The sequence below is a fragment of the Carassius auratus genome, unplaced genomic scaffold, assembly GCF_003368295.1.
Source record: "Carassius auratus strain Wakin unplaced genomic scaffold, ASM336829v1 scaf_tig00215725, whole genome shotgun sequence".
In the NCBI taxonomy this organism is placed as follows: domain Eukaryota; kingdom Metazoa; phylum Chordata; class Actinopteri; order Cypriniformes; family Cyprinidae; genus Carassius; species Carassius auratus.
In genome coordinates this window covers 23,901-44,172 of record NW_020528214.1, presented here as the reverse complement: position 1 = coordinate 44,172, position 20,272 = coordinate 23,901, and the positions used below count along the sequence as shown (strand labels likewise).

General features: G+C 37.3%; 1 protein-coding gene across 1 annotated transcript; it reads left to right on the top strand.

Annotated features, from left to right (window-relative positions):
- Positions 1 to 643: 643 nt before the first annotated feature.
- LOC113095457 (GEM-interacting protein-like) lies at positions 644 to 20,241 on the top strand. The gene is made up of 21 exons (XM_026260995.1): positions 644 to 692; positions 3,788 to 3,881; positions 4,262 to 4,355; positions 4,496 to 4,562; positions 7,559 to 7,684; positions 8,546 to 8,610; positions 9,877 to 9,984; positions 10,071 to 10,151; positions 10,230 to 10,394; positions 10,581 to 10,718; positions 10,839 to 11,029; positions 12,106 to 12,212; positions 12,305 to 12,367; positions 12,445 to 12,534; positions 12,619 to 12,779; positions 14,112 to 14,288; positions 14,907 to 15,044; positions 15,318 to 15,520; positions 16,203 to 16,530; positions 17,735 to 17,837; positions 18,115 to 20,241. Exons 1-21 carry the CDS (start codon positions 644 to 646, stop codon positions 18,693 to 18,695), a joined length of 3,129 nt encoding a protein of 1,042 aa, XP_026116780.1. The 3' UTR covers positions 18,696 to 20,241.
- Positions 20,242 to 20,272: the final 31 nt, after the last annotated feature.

The following is a 20,272-nucleotide window of genomic DNA, read 5'->3' as shown; positions in this document are numbered from 1 at the left end:
TGTCCGCAGGTATATATGTAAAGAAAACAGAGATGATTTTGTTCAAAAATCAATAAGTCGGCCATCACTTTCCTTCTCTTCCTGTGTCTGACCCACCATCGGCCAGCAGGGGGCAATGCTGTGAGGATACATTTCATTGGGTGAATGCTAAAGCAAGATTTCAGGCTGATTTATTGCTAATTAAATGGTTTTTACTGCATAAAAGTTCATTCATTTTTGATGCAAATGCAGAATAAAATGGTGGTTCGAGATTAGATGAATGAAAGTTGCCGCATAGTTTGATAAGGCCACAAACAAAGAATCACAAACAAAACAGCTTTGCGACAAACACTACCACAGATGAGCAGAAATATCTCAGGCCTTAGCAGAAGCTGGGGGTGTTAGGTGTGTCTGAGAGTGATAGTGAGACTAACTTCCTCCTCATACGTACATTGGCCAACCTTCGCTTTAGAGGAAGAGAAGTGGCGCTGCGAGAGAAGAGAGAGCAGAGTTATCAAAACCCACACAGTCTTCATGTCCTGTGTCAGTGTTCGATGAAAGGTGATGGTTCTGACCGAATCATCTTCAGATGGGGTGGATGGACTAACTGCTGGATGACAACACGAACACGGTCTGTTGTGAGCTGCTGGTTCATCAGGAGAGGATGGAGGAGGCGGCAGAGACTGCACAGTTGAGGCAACCAAAGCTTCAGGGTGAGTTACATCAGATTTGGAGGACAGCTAGTTTTTGTTGTAGCCAGTTTAGCCACAGCTTTAAGATGCATGCTATATGCGTATATCTGGCTTTTGTTCTCTTTCTTTGCATATGCGGGTTTGTGTTGCATGCAATGATCAGTGCATGATCAGAGCACTTCCTGTCTTGTCCATTTTGCCTTTGTACAAAAGTTACATGGTAAGGAAGTTTTCAAGTGTGGGGCATTTTGACAAATTGACAAAATTACCACATCTTGGGGTGACTTGTGACTACTTTTTACTACTTTTAAAAAGTTTATCATTTGGCGCTGTGTATTGGAATGATTATTTTAGAATTTTTTTTCAATCTAATTTAGTTTTTTAGTAACTTAGTATTATTATTTTTAAATGACAAGTTCTCTTAAAACATATAACTGGATTAAGTCCAGGATGTGGAAATAAACCTCAATAAACCCTCAGTGGGAGGAAGTCACATGCACTGGTTGCAAATCATTCGTGATAGATGTAGTGCTTCTTGTTTCAACCGCTTTAAGTGTCACATGTCATTTAACATTATCTCTTTGAAACAATTATCAGAATGAAAATTAAAACATTCGGTGTAACAACTAACAGCACAGCGTGTCAACTGGCAGCATAACCGCAGTGCCATCCATGACACGACTTTCACATCCGGTGGGTGACTTTTGTCAAACAAAATGGAGATGAAGAGAAAAATCTTATTCCATACATCTGAATTATTCTCTTCACCAGAAACAGGTCCTTATTGTCCCTGTAGCAGAGCATGTCACCAAACCTAGACAGGATGCGGTTGACCTAAATGGAGCATGTCAGAGAAAAAGAGAAAGAAAGATTGACTGTGACACTTTCTTTGTTAGTGCAGCATTAGTGTGGCACTTTGCATGTTCAGAACCACATTCACAGCATTGCAGATGTGTATTCAAAGATTCAGAGAGATCATGCAAAGTAAAAACTCAAATGGGTGAACTTCAGATAAGTAATTTACTAGCTTTATAATATGCATAAGCAAAAAGCTATTAATAGTATTGTGCAAATTAGTCTTACTCACTTTTGCTGATATATATCTTTACTGCATTTGTCAAATGTTTGTGTGAACTTCAGCAGTGCCACTTCCTTTCCTGATGTCAAATGCACATTTCATCAAGTCATTAATTGTTTTACCTCTACTTTTAAGTTCCAGTTCCTGCAAGTTTTCACTGAAAAGTTCATGTACTTTAACCTCAATCGACAACCTTTTTCACAAAGAAGTGTTGTCATACTTGAACTTGTTTTACATTACACTGTCTGTGTTACATGTATTACATTAAACTGACATTTCCTCATAATATCGAAACTATAACAAAGAAACTTATATGGATTCTCTTGGCAATTACTGTAGAAAAAAGGCAGCTAAGAAAACGGTTAAAGACCACTTTCGGTTGAGGAATGAGTAGATATTACACAATATATGTTTGAGTGAATGACTTTCTCTTTAAACACCAAGATAAAAGTAAATTGACTAATAAATTGTCAATTCATAAATAATAAATGTTTTATTGTATAGTTAAAACGGGGTAAGAAAGAAAAAAGGACATTTAGTGTTTTTAGGGTTAATGGCATACAATTTCAGTTCATAACAGTATTAATATGAATGTTTTTGTATTAATGTTAGTTATTGTATGTGTTTTCCTTGTATCATGGGGGTGGGATTAGCTAATAATGCCAATAACCCCAAAAATCATATTAAATAAATGTAATTCTTATGTTATCATACACACCACTGGCAGATGTGTGCCAAACAGAAATTACCTGTACTTTCACCTGTACTTACATATATGATATGAACATAGAATTTTTGGTAACACTTTATTTTAAGGTGTCTTTATTACACGTATTACATGTACTTACTATTATATTTACAATTAATAACACATAATTACATGCAAGTAACCCTAAACCAAACCCTAAGCCTAACCCTAACCATATAGGAAGTACAGGTAGTTAATTAATTTTACTCAGTAAATGTATAACTACCCTGTAACAAGGACACCTTAAAATAAAGTGTAACCGAATGTTATTTTAAAGTGTCCTTGTTATGCATGTTACATGTACTTACTTATAATAGCTATAAATTACCCATAATTGCATGCAGCTAACCTTAAACTGTTATTTTGCATTATTGACACACTGTTTTCCTAATTAATGTTGTTCAGTTGCTTTGACACAATCTTTTTTTTGTTTAAAGTGCTATATAAATACAGGTGTCTTGACTCAAACCAAACCCTCATCCTAACCCTAAACCTATAGTAGCTATATGTAGTTAATTAATTTTACTCAAGATTCAAGATTTTTATTTGTCACATACATGGTTATATGGAGAGCATATGACAAGAAGTGAAATGTGAGTCAGGTCTGCTCCATGGACAATTATTAAAGAACAAACACAAGAAAATTATACAAAATAGTAAGATATGGAAAAACTGAGATAAAAAAATAAGAATAAAATAAAATGTTAAGGACAGTATAATGTAGACTTAATAAATATTAAGATGAGCAGGAATGTACAAGAGGAGAATGTGCAAACAGGTTGTACAGGGTATTTACATAGCAGCAATAAAGGTAAAAAAGTAAATAAAAAAAATAAAAATGATATAAATTGCTGTGTGCAAGTGTCAATGTCAGTATTTTCAGTATTTTGCTGATAATTAAGTGGAGACATGAAGATGTTAAGAGACTGAGTTTGAGTTTAGGAGCCTGATGGCCTGGGGGAAGAAACTCCTCCTGAGTCTCTCGGTTTTTGCCATCAGGCTACGGAAGCGCTTAACAGATGGCAGCAAAGAGAAAAGATGGTTACTGGGGTGATTGGAGTCCTTGATCATTTTAACAGCTCTGCTTTTGCAGCGTTTGAGGTAGATGTCCTGCAGAGAGGGGAGAGCAGACCCTGAGATGCGCTCAGGGTCTATGTATAATTAACTCAGTACTTTTATGTATAATTACACTGTAACAAGGACACCTTAAGAATAAAATGTAACCCACTTTCTTATAATCAGATTTTCATTTTAAAATATCACATGACCGGTCTTATTCTTCTGTTTCAGATGATGGTACCCCAGTCCGACGCTCAGAAACCAAGCGTTACAGTGAGATATTACGTGATTTTGACGCTAACTTGGATATGTCATTAACATGCTCGTACGTAGACCTTTACACTTTGGCATGAAATATCAGTCTTAAAAATAAAGGTTCCAAAATTTTTTTATTTTTGTAGAGATGCCATAGAACAATAATTTTGGGTTCCTCAAAGAACCGTGTTGTCAAGAGTTCTTAAAATAACCATTTATTTATTACTTTAAAGCACTTTTTTAATAATCAAAAGAATCGGTTTCTACTATAATGAACCTTTTGTGTAATGGAACGATTCCATGGATGGTAAAGGTTCTTCATGGAACCTTGGAGGACGATAAAGAACCTTTATTTTCAAGAGCATGAAAATAGTTTGAATAAATGATAGATCGGCTCTGTGTGAACGCTTCATTTTTAATATCTTTGTGTCGTTTGATTTGATTTCTCAGGACTGTGGATGAGCTGCTACAGGAAGCAGACTCACTGTCTTTAACAGACATTTCAGCAGACACCACACTGAACGCTGATCTAGATGATATTACAGTGAGACATGATTGATGAATTATTGTTCCCGCTCTTTTCCTTGGATACTCACACTCCTATTTCATGATACTTTTGGGTTCAACAGTCTCTTTCAAGCAATGTGGTTTACAGGGGGATATTAAAAGCTGTGTGTTTTTCAGTGTGAAGATTTGGAGTCGCTGAAGAGCTGCCGTGAGGAGGAGGAGGAAAAAGACGGAGCTGTAACCGGTAATTCTTTTTAAGATCATTATGTACGGGCGTTTGCTTGCCGGACATTTGGAGGAGGACTAACAGGGTGAAAGATAAATGAGATTTGCAACGAACAAGTTTGTTTGTACTCTCAAAAATATTAGAATGAATATCATGCATCCAGCCGAGTTCATGGTGGTTGATTGATTGATTCCACATGGTCTTATGTCCGTCATTTGAACATAGACAGAATTTACTGATATCTGAGAGAAGCAAAGCAAAGAGAGTGATTGATCAAGCCCGGTGGCATCACGTCATGCCAACAAACCTCTCTTCTTCAACCTGCACTGTTTACGTGTAATTAGCCACATGGACTAATTGCCCCACGCTAAAAAGATTAGCACCGGACGGGGGTTAGAGAGCAGATTAAAGTAGCAGACAGCTGCTCTCTGTTTTTCCTGCTGATCCGTCTCTGAAAACTGTAGAAAGATAGGATAGCAAAGGATAGCATGTTATCTTAAGAACTGTAATCTTTTTATAAAATTAGAGTAGTACATATGAACTTTAAATTATGAAGAAGAGAGTTGTAACCAAAGATAAAATTAGATTATTTTAATTAGGTGAGAGCTTTTCTGTATTGAATAGCTATATATTGACGTCAACTTCCTTGGCTGCTAGCTTGGTTAGATCTGCTTGTCCTGTGAGCATATACTGTAGCTGTTTGCTAGCTGAGATTAGGGATTACGTTAACACTCAAAGTTTAAATAAAGCATCCGCACAGTGACCTTCGAGATGATGATACCTTCACAAAGCACCTCACCTTCATTACTCACACTTGAGACAGACTGCAGTATCAACCGTATATTCTTAGCCTAGTTCAAACCCCCCACTGAGACCTGATCGGCCTAATGGACTGACAGAGACTTTTCATGAGTTCTCTGGATAAAACTGTGACTTTTTTGTCTTGTCTCCATTATATTAAATTATATATATATTCAATTGTTTAATTGTTAATTAACAAATGGCTGGATTTACCAGCATGTGGTTTAATATCACAAAGAAGTTGACATAAATCCCAGTATCAAAAGAAAGAATAAGAAGAAATTGTTTTTCGTTACAAATCAAATAATATATCATAATTATTTCATCTTTTCCTCATGTCAAAGGTTTTTTTTACATTAAGGCAGTGACAATGGGTTTGTTTTGCATCATGTTTAGCAGTCATGTTGCGGTAAAAAAATTTTTGGGGGGTCAGGGTTATTAGTATTAGATTAATTATGCGTCACGGTAATAAGAATGAGATTTTTTTGCATCAGTGTAAAAAGAGAAGATTAAATATCACAGAAATGAAAATTCGAATCCCCCCCCCCCCCCCCATTACTGTAAAGAGAAAGAGATTTTTGTCATGGTAATGACAATGAGTTTTTTCACATTATGGTAATGAGAATTGAATAAAATCGCATCATGGTAATTCAATTCTTTTTTATCACAGTTATAAGGATTCGTTTTTGTTTTTTTGCATCACAGTAATGAGAATGAGATTCCTCACGTCACAGTAATGAGGAGGAGTTATTTTGACATTAAGGCAGTGACAATTCGTTTATTTCACATCACAATAAGAATGAGATTTTTCATGTTGCAGTAATGTTTTTTCTGGATCAGGGCTTTTAGTATAAAAAAATTAATTATGCGTCACGGTAAGGAGAATAAGATTTTTTTTTTTGCATCAGTAATTAGAATTCGATTTTTCACATAGGGTACAGGGATGAGTTTTTTTGCCTCAGTGTAAAATAATTAGATGAATTATGGATCATGGGAGAATTAGATATTTTTGCATCATGTTAATTTGAATGAGAGGTTTTCATCTCGTAATAAGAATGAGATATTTTTGCATCGTGGTAATTTGAATGAGATATTTTTGCATCACGGTAATGAGAATGAGATTTTTTAACAGTAGGTTAATGACAATGAGCATTTTTTTTTTACATCACAGTAATAACGTTTTTTTTTTTACTTTGATATTGAGAGGGAGATTTTTTTTTTACATCAGTAATGACAATAAGATTATTTTCACATGAATGATAATTAGATTTTTTAATGCATCACAATAATACGAATAATGTTGTTGTTTTGCAATATCACAATAAGAATGTTTTACAACTCTTTAAATTGTTTATGCAATATATAACTATCAGAAAAGCAAAAAGAGAGAAAGATTGTTTAGCAGAGCATTACGTAATATACCGATATCCTTATATCAGGAGGTCAACCCCATCCTAATCTACAGGCCTTTACTCTACAGTCTGCTACTGTCCTGGATTAGTTCCCCTCCCCTCCTTGCCAAATGTACACAGACATACAAATGCATTAACATGAGACAGGAAATATGGCAGGATAGAAGTTAGAAAGAGACACTCCAACACCAATTGGAGGGATGATGGAGAAAATCCATGTTTTTAGTTCTGATGTTTTGATCAGATTTTTAGCATTTAATGGACAGGGAGGAGACAGCAGACAGAGGGAGGGTGAACTGCCTCGGTCTCCGTGAAATCCTCACACACTCACTGCTGAGCCCTAAAGCCTCATGGACACTACCAGGCGAGCTCAGGAGTTCCCTATACACAAATCTTGCATGGATATTGAATTACCAGTCTGGAATATTGTGGTGGAGAGTCGCAGGGATTTGACTTTTCCCTTGGATTATTACATAGGTTATGATTAAGTGCTTGTTTACGACATCTTTAAAAGACATTTGAAGAATAATGGATTACTGCGTCTTTTTTAACAATTAAGTTGCTTTTTTTTTTTCGACACTTTTTGTTGTGATTCCAATTTTGGGCATGTACCGCAACTCAGAGGTTTCCAAAGCTTTGCCTTTACTTCCTTTGAAGATACAAGAGATTTATCCTGTATAGTAACAGCCGACAGGATCGTTAAAGCTGGTTGAGGACAAGCTTCTTCCAGTCCCGAGCTGGGTTTAGCATACAGAGTAAGGCATGCACACAGTCCGTTGATGCTGATGTATTCCCCCTCAGCCCAGGATGCCGACCTGACCCTGTGTCGCTGCGAGGGTGGCGTGGAGCTCGCCCTGCAGTATGCCAAAATGTGGTGCCGTTATGCCAAAGACCTGCTGACCTGGATGGACAAAAGAATCAGCCTGGGTGAGTGTTTTAAATTGAGTCATTGTCAAATAGCCACAGGAACACATCCACTAATTGTCAGATAGAAAACTAAAACTAGACTTGTGTTTTCATTGTGCATTGTGCAAACATTATGTTTATGTTAGATTTATTTGCTAGTAATTAAAGATGCCGAAAGACTTGTTCCTGGAAACAGAATAAGATTCTAAATTTGGATCTCTGTGAGAATAAGAGTTGTACTAAACAACACCTTTAATAGGATGAAGTAACCTTTAACACGTCATCCCTCACAGCGCCATCTGGTGGAAGGTTACTGATAGGTAACTAAAAGTGTCTAATGCTTTACACCAGTACAGAGAAAAAAACTACTAGACAATTTTTAGGGCCACAACAGGAGAATGAAGCGGTTTTATGTGTCCACATAAAAGCCAGTTATAACCTGTAGCTGAAATAATGTATATGTTTGCTATAACCTACTGTACAGTGTGATTTATAAGCAAAGTAAAAAAGAGATGCTACTCATGCTTAAAATATGAAACAGAGCCAAGGCTATACGTGTCAATAATAATGAATGACCAGAACAGGAAAAGCATAAAGTACATTACCACTGTAAAACATGAGTCGGTGTGGTATTCCTGGAATCAGTGATGATGAATATCCTATTTTCCATTGAGCTGTAATGCTAATGGGTTATTGGCCGATACAGTTGTGTCAACTAATATCCGCTCACAGTTATATTGATGTTTTGAAACACTGTCTGTGTACATCGATACAGATGCAAACTATTTCTACCGGTCAATCGTATTTTCCATTCACCTCTTTCTTCTGGCATTATGATTTGATGTGTTATGTGATTGTGACAATCATGTTGTTTGTTTACAGAGCAAGAGTTTGCAAAGAGTATTATGAGAGCAGCTGATGCAGCCAAGTCATGTGTTGCTCAACAGGTAAAAAGAGTTTCTTTAGCTATTTAGCAACTCTTTTAAAACACATTTCGTACTCTAATTAGTTTATTACTTTTTCTACCAACAATACTATGCAGTATATTTACATGCATGCAGGAGAATTTAATTTTATTTTAATTTTTTATAGAAAGGCATGAACATTTGCACAACGTTGCATGTGACGGAAACTATAGTGGCAAAAAATAACATTTAACCACTGTTGGGAATAAAATAGCTGACTCTGAGGCTGATTTTAAAGTTAGTATTTTATGTGCAGTAAATACAATTAAATTATATTTTGTTTGTGGAAAGGCACTTCTCAGTTTTGAGATTTTAGGCTATCTTTCTTTGACTTCTTTCAGACTAGTGCCTTTGTGTCTGTATGAAATGATAACAATACAACCTATTGCCTGATTTATATTTAAATTAATTTATATTGTCATTTATTCCTAAAAACAATGTGCTTATTTTTACTTTATTAAATTTATTTCTGGCTGTTGACAACATTTTCTGAAAAAGAAATATCACAAATTCACTCTGTAAAAACGTTTAACTCTGTGATTAAACAAAAACGAAACAAGAATAAACCTGGCTTTATCCAATCTTTAGTTTTCTGAAGGTATGTTATGGAAACATATGTAAATTAGTGTGCGTTTAATTGGATAATGCCTTATTTGCATATTTAAACATGACATTTCAGAAAACCTGCGAAACAAGACGATTGACATTTACGTTGATTTCTTCACGTCGTATTTCATTTATTCCAAGCACTTCACTGACACCGTTGTCTCTTTGGGTAAACATTATTATGAAGAAATTGTCATGGAAAAGACACTACAACTACAGTAGCAGTCATCATTAAAAATATGCACAACATCATTTTAGTATTAATAAACATTGAAAAGGTTTAGAATTTTATTTCATACTTCGTTTAGATCACCATAACTTTAAACGTACAATAACTCACGTTTTATTTTTTTTATTTTTTTTGTATTATTGATTTTTAAACTTTAGGATTTTCACTGAAAAAAAAAATGTATACGCAAAGAGGATTGCTAATAAATAAATGATAATAAATAATAGACAGCAAGAAAGAAATCAAAGTTAAGAGACCTTAATGTGACTGTCACGTAACTAAAAGAGAATGCAATTTAAGAAACCCTTGTACCCCTGAACAAACACCGTAATGTAACTGTTCTGTTGTCCTGTTGCGTAAAGAACGAATCGTTTGCTGTCGGCCGTAATGCATGTGTTTGACACACTCCACAGGACATGATGCCCCTGCAGAACATCTACACACAGGCGCTGGAACATGATATCAAAAGCAGCACATCAGCCAAACAAACAGCTGAACTCATTCAACAGCGCTGCTACCAGGTGCTCCGTCCATCCTAACATTAATCTTTATATCAAATGCAAGAAATCTGAAACATAACATCTAACTTGAAGGATCTCTCCCACAGGCTCTCTCGGCCAAGAGGAACGAAATCGACAAGTGGCGACGGGAATTCAAAGAGCAGTGGTCTAAAGAGCAGAAGAGGATGGTCAGTGGTTGATAATGTATGTGTGTTTGACGTGGTCCGCTTTTCCAGTAATCTGACTGATAACGTTATGTGCATTAGAACGATGCAGTGTCTGCGCTGAAGAGAGCGAGACAGCAATACATGCAGCGCTGTGAGGAGCTGGAGAAGGCCAAAGCCATGACGGCCAAAGCTGAAGAGGAGACGACGGCGGGCTACAAAACCCTGGACAAGAGGAGGAAGTCCAGAGATGACGCCCAAACGAAGGTCATCTTGAAGATATGGCTCGTTCTTATCATTTCACACCAACACAAAACTACAAAAACAATAGGCTTTCTCGATTACATTGCTGGCTCGTTATCATGCAACCTTAACATTTCATATTTCACTATTTCTTCAAGTAACCGAACATGTAAATGTGATGTTTTATCACTATGCTTTGTAACTGTGCAGGTTACAGAGACTGAGATGCTGTACAGGCAGTGTGTGTGCGAAGCGAACAACCATCAGAAAGAGCTGGAGAAGGTGAAGCGCACCATCATTGTCCACATTCGCAAGCTCATCTGTCAAGGAGACACTGTGCTAAAAGAGGTTGGTTCACCTTAAAATTAAATATCTACTATAGGGAGTGTTTTTTTTTTCCACTGTTAAGTAACCACCCAGAATACATGAGCAACTATAGAAACTGTCTTTGTCTTATTCTTCTGTCAGGCAACGGTGAACATGTTTTATTACCAGCGGCAGCAGACTGAGGCCGTTCCTGTGGGTTACCAGAACTTAGAGCTGACCTGCAGGCCCTGTGATCCAGGTGTACCCTACCTGCAGTACATCCTGGGAAAGCACCTGCCCGAACAACCTCGCCAGAACTTCACATTTCAGGAATTCATGCCCCAAAACAAGAGGTAAGGACTGGAGGACACACAAGTCTGACTTGCAAGTTGCAGGTAGTCCGTAAGATGTTTCCTTTTTTAAAAGAAATTAATGTTTTCATTAAGAAAAGAAGCATTCGATTAATCAAAAGTGACAGTAAAGACAAGATTGAATTTGATTCAAACAATAAACGATTCTATTCCTCAAAGAATCCTGAAAGAAATGTGTAAGGTTCCCCCTTCTAATGAACAGGTTGGACTACTTTAGTCATTTCCATTAGTACAAATCTTAATGTTTAAGCATATAATGATATTCCATGGAATTGTGTGCTTCTAATTTCAATAGCAACAGTTTGGACAGGACCCTTTTCTATTCTAACATGAGACAAGACAAGGTTCAAAAAGAAATGATAGATTGAGTCATTGTGGAAGAACTTGACTGGTCTGCAGAAAGCAGCTGAACACCTCTGCTGTGACTTTAAATGCAGACCTTGAGCTGGAAACCCTTCACCAAACACCAATGACTTGTACATATGGGTACAGTCAGATCATTTTTCAACACATTAATTATGTTTCCGTGTTTGCTGCCTGTATCTTTTTCTGTTCTAGATAAAGGGGGTTGAATACTTTTGTCCATATAGCGTATGTACAAGTCATTGGTGTTTGGTGATTGGGTTTTCAACTCAAGGTCTGCATTTAAAGTTACAGCATTAAGATTTGAGGTCAAACCAGTTAATTAGAATGAGGGTCCCAGTACTTTTGGCAATATAGTGTATTATATAACATAACTGAAGGCAAGCTTTCAAGAAACCAGGAAAAAGTCCTGGGTTAAAACCAAGGTACTTCAATTATGTCATTGTCCAAAAAGCCAAAACATATATTTGTTTATTGTTTGTGTTTTATCTTTTTTTTTTTTCTTTCTTTCTTTTTTTTCTTTGTTTTTCATTGTAACAGACATCAGCTTCACTTTCATAACTGCATGAATCTCGGTTGTTAAAGCCCAGTGAAGCTTTTTGTGAACAGAACTGAATTGCCTGTAATCTCAGTCGACTAAAGCTTACTTTAAATGCAACCACATCATTCGAGTTGGATTTTTGTATATTTCACAGATCCCCACCAGCAGGTCGACGTAAACAAAGCAACGCTCCAAGTTACCAACTAGACTCATATGTGCTACCAGAGGAACTGAAACACAGCAGCAGTTTAGTAGATGGACGTACGTCTCCTCTCACACATCCTCTTATAATGTATGTAATTCATCCAGATGAAGTGCACTTGAACATTTTCATATGATTTATTGATGTACAGGACGTCCCGGTCACAGCGACAGAGACAGCACTGGAGGAAGTCTTGAATCACTGTCCAGTCCAGGTAGGGAAGATCTATTGTAACTTATGAAGTCACTGTCCCATCTATGAATAGGTTAGTCATATGTCTCCTCTCTGAAGCTTATGGGAACCGGAAGCTGCCCAAGGCCTCCTCCACGGGAACCATGTCTTCAGATGATCTTGATGAGAAAGACGCTCTGCAAGAAGCAGGTATGGGATGCTTTTCATCATTTACACTTTCTGCATTTTTATGGCTGACGATGCCGTTGTTGACTCTTCTTCATGTGCGTGCAGAGAGCGAAGAGGGTTTGTCTGACAGCAACGGAATGACATGCAAACCAAGAAATGCATCACGAGCCGCGCTGACCCACAGACTCAAAAAAATGAAGAGCAAGATGGTCAAGTGTAAGCAATGTGACAATTACATCCTGGTCAACGGGATCGAGTGTGAAGAGGTGAGTTTTTTGGTTAAACATCTAAGCAGCGAACTGAAGACAATACAAAGACATTAGACGTAATTATGAAATTATAAAAAATAATTCTGCAGTGGGTCATAAAAAACCTCTCTAAATTTCAACTAATTGCTTTTAATATTATATTGGAACATAACAAAATATAATACATTTTGATTAAATAGTAAAAAACATAGTTGTTTCTGAAACCATTAGATTCAGTTTGCTCTTAAATATATTATAAAGTACGCTAAAATCTACTTTATTTCAAATGAAACTACAGTACAATATAGATTTGAATATACGATATAGATAGATTGCAAGTCTTTGTTATAAAATACTATATATTTGCGGTAGTTCAGAAGCTATGCCATATTTAAAATACATTTATTAATATTAAGTATACTTTAATTAACATGTTAACTGACATATCACTTAAGACTCACTGATATAAAAGTGTAATTAAACTTAATTCATTGTATTTCTTTATTGCACAATGCCCAGTTCTTAATATTATGGCTAAAAAGTGCTTTAATATCACTATTAATAAGGATTGTATGATCTTTGTATAATATCAGTCAAGATATTTAAAGTGTACCTGAAGTATACTTGCAGTAGTTCCACGTTAGCACAATCAAATATACTTTATTATGTCTGTAGTTGGACATTAGCACTACTTTCCCACAGTGTGCACAAATGGCATTAATTACAAAATGAGTTTTTCCAATTAACCAGTTCAGTTTACCAAGAATACAATTGCATGCTACTTTTATTAAGCACCTAAATATGTAAATGTATTTGTAGTATACTTAGCACAAAATAAATGTATTTTGAATATATATATATATATATATATATATATATATATATATATATATATATATATATATATATATATGCAAAAATATGTGTTGGGGTTGTTTTTAAGTTTACTAAGCAGTGATTTATGGGGGTGGGAGGTCACTTGGGTGAATTATGGGTAGTGTAGTCAAAAATCAGGATAAATTACATTTGAAACTAAAGATCTTGAAATCTTGACCTTTCTACAGAATCACATCATTAAGTAACCATCTCTGAACTAATGGTGGGTCCATTGACAGAGGTTTTTTGTTTTCTACATTGTCCTGTTTTTCTATATAGAAAATGAATGTTATTTTTACTTGGGGAACCCCAATACCGTGCTCTACTGTTTAGACATTTAACCTCAGTTGACTTCTGGTGATGTGCTATTAGTAGCTGGATATAACTAAGAGGCTAAATGACTAGTTCATAAAAGAAAAGAGCCAGTCCTTATTTCACTGTGCACTGGACTGACAGTTGCTCCTCTCTTGTCAGTGTGGCCTGGCAGTCCACAGGAAGTGCCTGGAGGTGTGCCAGATGGAGTGCGAGTACAGGAGAGGCTTCATCTTTGGGATGGAGTTCTCCCTGCTGCCCAGAGAGAGCCCAGACTCGGTGCCCTTCGTTGTCCTGCGCTGCACAGAAGAGATTGAGAGCAGGGCTCTCGAAGTCCAGGTAGGAAGTGGAGCTCAGTACGTGGATCTTGTGATGCTATGAAGAGATAACGGTGCTCGATAAAGCCACAATGAAATGAAAGTAGAGACTGATTATCAAAAAAGATGTAGGACGGGACTTGGTTCTGTGTATTGTTGATATATGGCTGTTACAGAGGCGGGTTTAATCAGACAGTTATGACATCCCGCAAAAAATATGATCTATATCATGCAGTTTGAAAATAAATGAATTGTAATTTCTGGCCGACAAACTACTAGTGATTTATATTTTGTAGTGTGACTTGTCGTGGAGGGATGTACTATTACATTCCTAAGTAATTATATTTACAGTTATTTACAGTAGACTATGAATTCCATAAATTAAAGTCTGGTAATGTGTGATCCTTAGTCATTAGTGTATGATTTAATATTTCTCCTCTGTAAAAATTGACAAAGTCACTTAGTGTTTTAAAATCTGTCACGACTTTAAAAGTTGTGTAGTGTGCAGAGCAGTTGCAGACCTCTCCGAATATTTAGTAACCCTAGCATCATGACGCGTGGGGAAACACCACTCGCGCTTTCTTTAGACAATGCAATAATCTAGTTGTCTTCAGTGTCTTGTTGTTTCCTCTGTATCTAGGGAGTTTACCGAATCAGTGGATCCAAACCTCGCATTCTGAAGTTATGTCAGGCTTTCGAAATCCAGAAAGACCAAGTTGACCTCGGTGACCTCTCGCCACATGACATCACCTCCGTACTGAAGCATTTCTTCAAAGAGGTAAACACACACACACATACCCACACGAAAACAACAATCTAGACTCTAATAACTTTCTCATTACCTAAAAAAAAAAACAAGGCTGTAACCATGTCTTAAACATTTAAATGATTCAGTATGATTCAGACCAGTTACATGATGCATATATTGTAATACTGGGGGGGGGGGCAATTTGGCCATTTCTGTTTAGTTGGGAGCTTGTCCTCAATGTCTATTGGGGTTACGACCCTACTTAAAGTATATAACGCAACACCCCGTCTTCCTCTTTCACAGCTTCCAGAGCCCCTACTCACCTTTGACCTTTACAACGACTTCATCAATGTGGGTAAGGAGATTCAGAGGCTCAGTGAAAAGGACAATGCAGCCGAGTCTCCTGGGATTGTGACGAGTATTGTGGTCCGACTCCGAGAGCTCATCGGACGACTGCCTCTGTGTAACTACAACACAGTGCAGCACATGATGGCCCACTTGAACAGGTGTGTGGATTCACATCACAGTGTTTTCTAGGGCACATTTCTTAATATTTAGCTCACTTTTTCAAATCTCTTCACAGCTAACTTGAAGCCAGTTTGGCACAGTAGTAGATTTGACATCCAAAATGTACGAAAATTAGCTAAATATGTGTGTGTCTCAAATCAGTTCGTGCTTTTGAATGCTAGTGAAGATCAGGCTACGCAATATCGCGTCATAATCGCATGCGGTTATGAATGCGATATTGCGTAGCTTGTCAGCGAACTACAACTCGTTGCTGCTCCATTTGAAAGCAGGTGATGGATATTTAGTTTAAGTATATGCCAAAGCAATGGTAAATGAACAGTTAAGCCCATCTGGACTGCTGTTGTGCTTATTGTGTGTTTTTGAAAAGTAACCCAAGTATTGAGAAATGGGCCCTAGCAAGTGTGTAAATAAAACATTGTAAATCTGCCACTTTTTAAAATAAACAAGTTCCGTAGTACTCTAGACCTGGGAACACTTATTCACTATTAACTATGACTTTTCCCTCAAAAAATTCCTAATTTGCTGCGTATCAATAGTTACTACGGTAGTTACAGTGATGTAGAATAAGGTCGTGTAGAAGAAGACATTTTTATGTGCTTAATTAGTATTAATAAATGGCTAATATTGTTCCCTACTAACACATCACTTTCTTCTCTTCAGGGTTGCAGAACATTTCGAGGACAACAAGATGTCTCCAGGAAACCTGGGCATTGTGTTTGGCCCCACTCTCCTGCGGCCCCTGGTGTCAGGAGACGTCTCGATGATCGCTCTGCTGGAAACCAGCTATCAGGCTCTTCTCGTGGAGTTCATGATCTCACACTATGACCACATCTTCGGTCCCACAACAAGATCCAGCACACCTCCTCCACCGCCTCCCACCGCACCCCTCCCAGACACCCCTCCCAGAGCCTCATGTCCCATGTCTCCTGTCGACAGTTCCTCTCAGGACCCTGCGGCCGGGGGCAGGGAACGTCCACGCTCTCTGGAGGTAGGCAATAAGTACTTGACTTCACTCAATCGCAGGCCGTGCTATAAGCTAGCTGTTGTCATGATGATGCTAAAAGCTCACCTCAGGTGGACGTGCTCGTGCCGGTTGATCTGCTTGAGCCTGTCTTGCACCGCTTGGGCCTTAATTGTCCCGCCGCGCCCGTGGAAAGACCTGGAGGGATTAAACGCTTATTCTGTGAAGATGACTTTTGCTTGCCTGTGTGCTTGTGCTTATGTCAGAGCCTTACCCCTGCTGCACTCTGCTTTAGCTCCTCACCAAGTTGTTGACTTAAGGAAAGCCTGGAGGATGCTAATAGTTGTGCTATTAGACGAGTCTACTCTCACTGAAACAGTTTAGCCATCGAAGTATTTCTCATTAGCAAGAACCAAAACAGAAGTTCAGAAGGTCAACGTTTTCCACACGCTAAGATTTAGTTGTTAGCTGCTGATACGTTTCTCACAAATAGCATAGAACTGAACCAGCATGTTTGATCAACATTGACCTACATATAATACATTTTTATACAAGAATTCTAAAACTGTAAAACTGACATAAGTTTACCATTCACAAAAGAGAAATGAATGAAGTCTCAACCGAAACTGCATTTATTTGATCAAAAATACAGTAAAATCAGTAATATTGTGAAATATCATTGCAGTTTAAAACGACTGTATTCTAAATGAATATGATTTAAAATGTAATTCATTACTATGAAGACAAAGCTGAATTTTCAGCATCATGACTCCAGTCTTCAGTGTCACGTACTAATATGCTGACTTGCTGCTCAACAAACATTTATTATTATTATCAATGTTGCAAAAGTTGTGATGCTTGATATTTTTGTTTTTGGAAAACATGATACATTTTTGAATTCTCTGATTTTTCAGTGAATAGAAAACGCAAATGAAAAGAATTCATTTGAAATATATATATACACATCATAAGTGTCTTTACAGTCACTTTTAATGAATTAAATGCATCCTTTAAAAAAAATAATAATAATCATACTCACCCCAAACTTTTAAATGATAATGTATGGAACCAGTTTAAACAAGAAATTTTTAATTCACTGAGACTTTATTTTCAAAACAACACTAAAATATTAACAAATTATAACATTACAGTCATTTAAAAATCTAAATGATCGTTCTGCCTTATTGGCTCTCAAGTCAACGGATATTCAGATTTGTTATCATTTTAACAGAATCGCACAATCAAGAGAGAATCAAGTGAGGGTTATATTTCTGACAAGTCATCATCCAATGAAGCAATGGACCAGCTGAGCCCAGAAGCCATTGAGAGAGCAGGTAGGCGAGCTTCAAAAGACGCTGATGTTTAATATCAGCTGGCTGCTTGCACAAACTATTTGCTCTGTTTTTGTAGCTTTGCCAATAAATTCCTTCCTGCTGTCATAAGCAAATCAGTTTCAGTCAAGCTCTTGACTACTATAAGATGCTTGATGCTTGTTTTCTGTCTAAATGTGTGACGTTTTTCAAAAGCATTTTGATTATAAAGTGGGCCAATATATATAAAATCTTTAATTATGTTAATAAATGTCTGTTTTTTCATCTGTGTCTCTTCTAGTCCTGGCTATGAGGGCGACAGCATCTCCTCAGGTGCATTTGGAGCAGGCTGCAGAAAGTCAATTACAAACTCAGTCGAGGGCTCACTTCAGCAGGCAGCCAGTGAAGTACCACAGGCAGGGTTCGGCAGGGGCGCAATTACGAAAAGCAGACTCTCAGTCACGGGACGAGGACAGTTCTGGGAGCAGGGAAGGACTTGTGTCGAGGAGCGCAGACAGCAGTCGCAGCTCCTCTCCTGAGCCCCAGACCCCAATAGAAACTCACTGCCGATTACACGAGACCCCCGTCCTGCAGAATAAGACTGGATACACCCCTGAGAGTCAGACTGCACCTCATGCAGCGGTAAAACGGATTGTATCAGATGAGGGGGTTAAAGCTGGAGCGTCTCCGTTTAAAGAACATGTGGAACAAATGGGAAAACGAAATACTAACCAATCAAACAACACCCTGGGGGGGAGAGAGCGCCTGATCCGATCCTTGAGGAGGCGTCCCACGGAGGAGAAAACAGCACAAATGTTTCTGTCCGGACTGAAGCTTAAACGCAGTGATTCAGGGAAGGCCGAGCAGCTCCATTTTGTTTGACAGCGACTTAACTTCTGGGGTTCCTTAAATTCGCAGGAAGGGTCCATTTTTAGTTTTCCTGCTTTGATGCACATGACGTACGGTGCAGTTAAATCACAGCACAGATGGTAGTTCCCTCTCTGACTAGATATTTGGCACAGATTTACCTGTGTTTATTTGAGATGCATAGACTGCCTGTCTTGTATAGATGTGTGATGCTGAATCACCAGTCCTTTGGGGATGAGTATGCAATATATGGAAACAAACAACAACAAAAACTGTCTATTTACTGTTTTCGGAATCTTTAAAACCACTTTATTTCTAGTGTGTTTACATCATTAACTAACAACACGTCTTTGTTTTCAGCATTTTAGATTTTATTAACCCAGGTGAAAAAAAAAGTACACTTCCACAATGTATTTAAAGTGCTCTATTTCCACGCACTAAGTTTTTACTTAATATAAAAATGATTCTTTTGTACTTCTTAAGATATACTTAAGATCATCTAAGTGTTGCCTACCCAACTGTGTCTGTTTTGGGACGGCACGAATATGAACTAAAATGCACTTCTAACATTTAGTTACCACTTGTAGTACACTTGAGTGTACAGTGGAACATATGTTCAAGTGGTAACTAAATATATCTTTTAAATACAGAGATAGTATGTTTAAAGCGCATGTTAGTTCATATTCATGGTGTAATAATAATAATAAATGTGTAATCCAGTTATCCCAATTTTACATTTAAATTTACATCCAAATAACATTAAAAACTGGACACTGAGGAGTCATTGAAGAGAAAATCACACAGTGACCAGTTATTATTAGACACATCAGGGCCTAATGTCACATGCTAATTGTTAGTCTTCCTCGTTTATTATTTCATATAACTCTAGCTCGGGGTTTCTCAGCCCTCGAGGTCCACTTTCAGTTTAGCTTCAACCTTGATCAAATTCAAGTGCTGATCCTGCAGACCTCGATTAGCTTGCTTAATTTCTGTTTAATTGGGGAGATAAACTAAAAGTGCCATCATGTTATGTGGCAGGATTTGTCCACTAGATGGCAGACGCGATGCGCATTGCATTTGACTACAGTTTCGACTTAGAACCTTTTGGCTCTTAATTGGGCATATTAATTACTTCAAAAATGACCTGAACGTCCATATCAGGCATGGTTTTGTCAGCAGATCTGTATAAAGTAACTATTATTTCACTGTAGCTCTTGATACGCCTATATTAGCTACAAATTCGTACTTGTGTATATATATTTGTGTTCCGAAATATACGTTTATATAGGCTACTGTTTGAATGTAGACATTTGATTTTGTAGGTTATTTGACCTAACGCACATCATCCTGAAAGATGTCTGATTTCAGCTGTGCAGAAATGACACGTTCCTCATTAAAAAAAAACAATATATTAACCCTCGTTCACAATGTCTGTCATCTTCAGACTAATGATTTTTACCTAGAGTCTGAGATTATTATATAGGCTATGATAGCTATAGTAATTTCTCAATCTATTTGTTTAAAACAGCATATCAGACAGAATAAAACAGTTTCTTTTTCATCTTCTTGCACCCCTCCTTGATGTTTCCTTC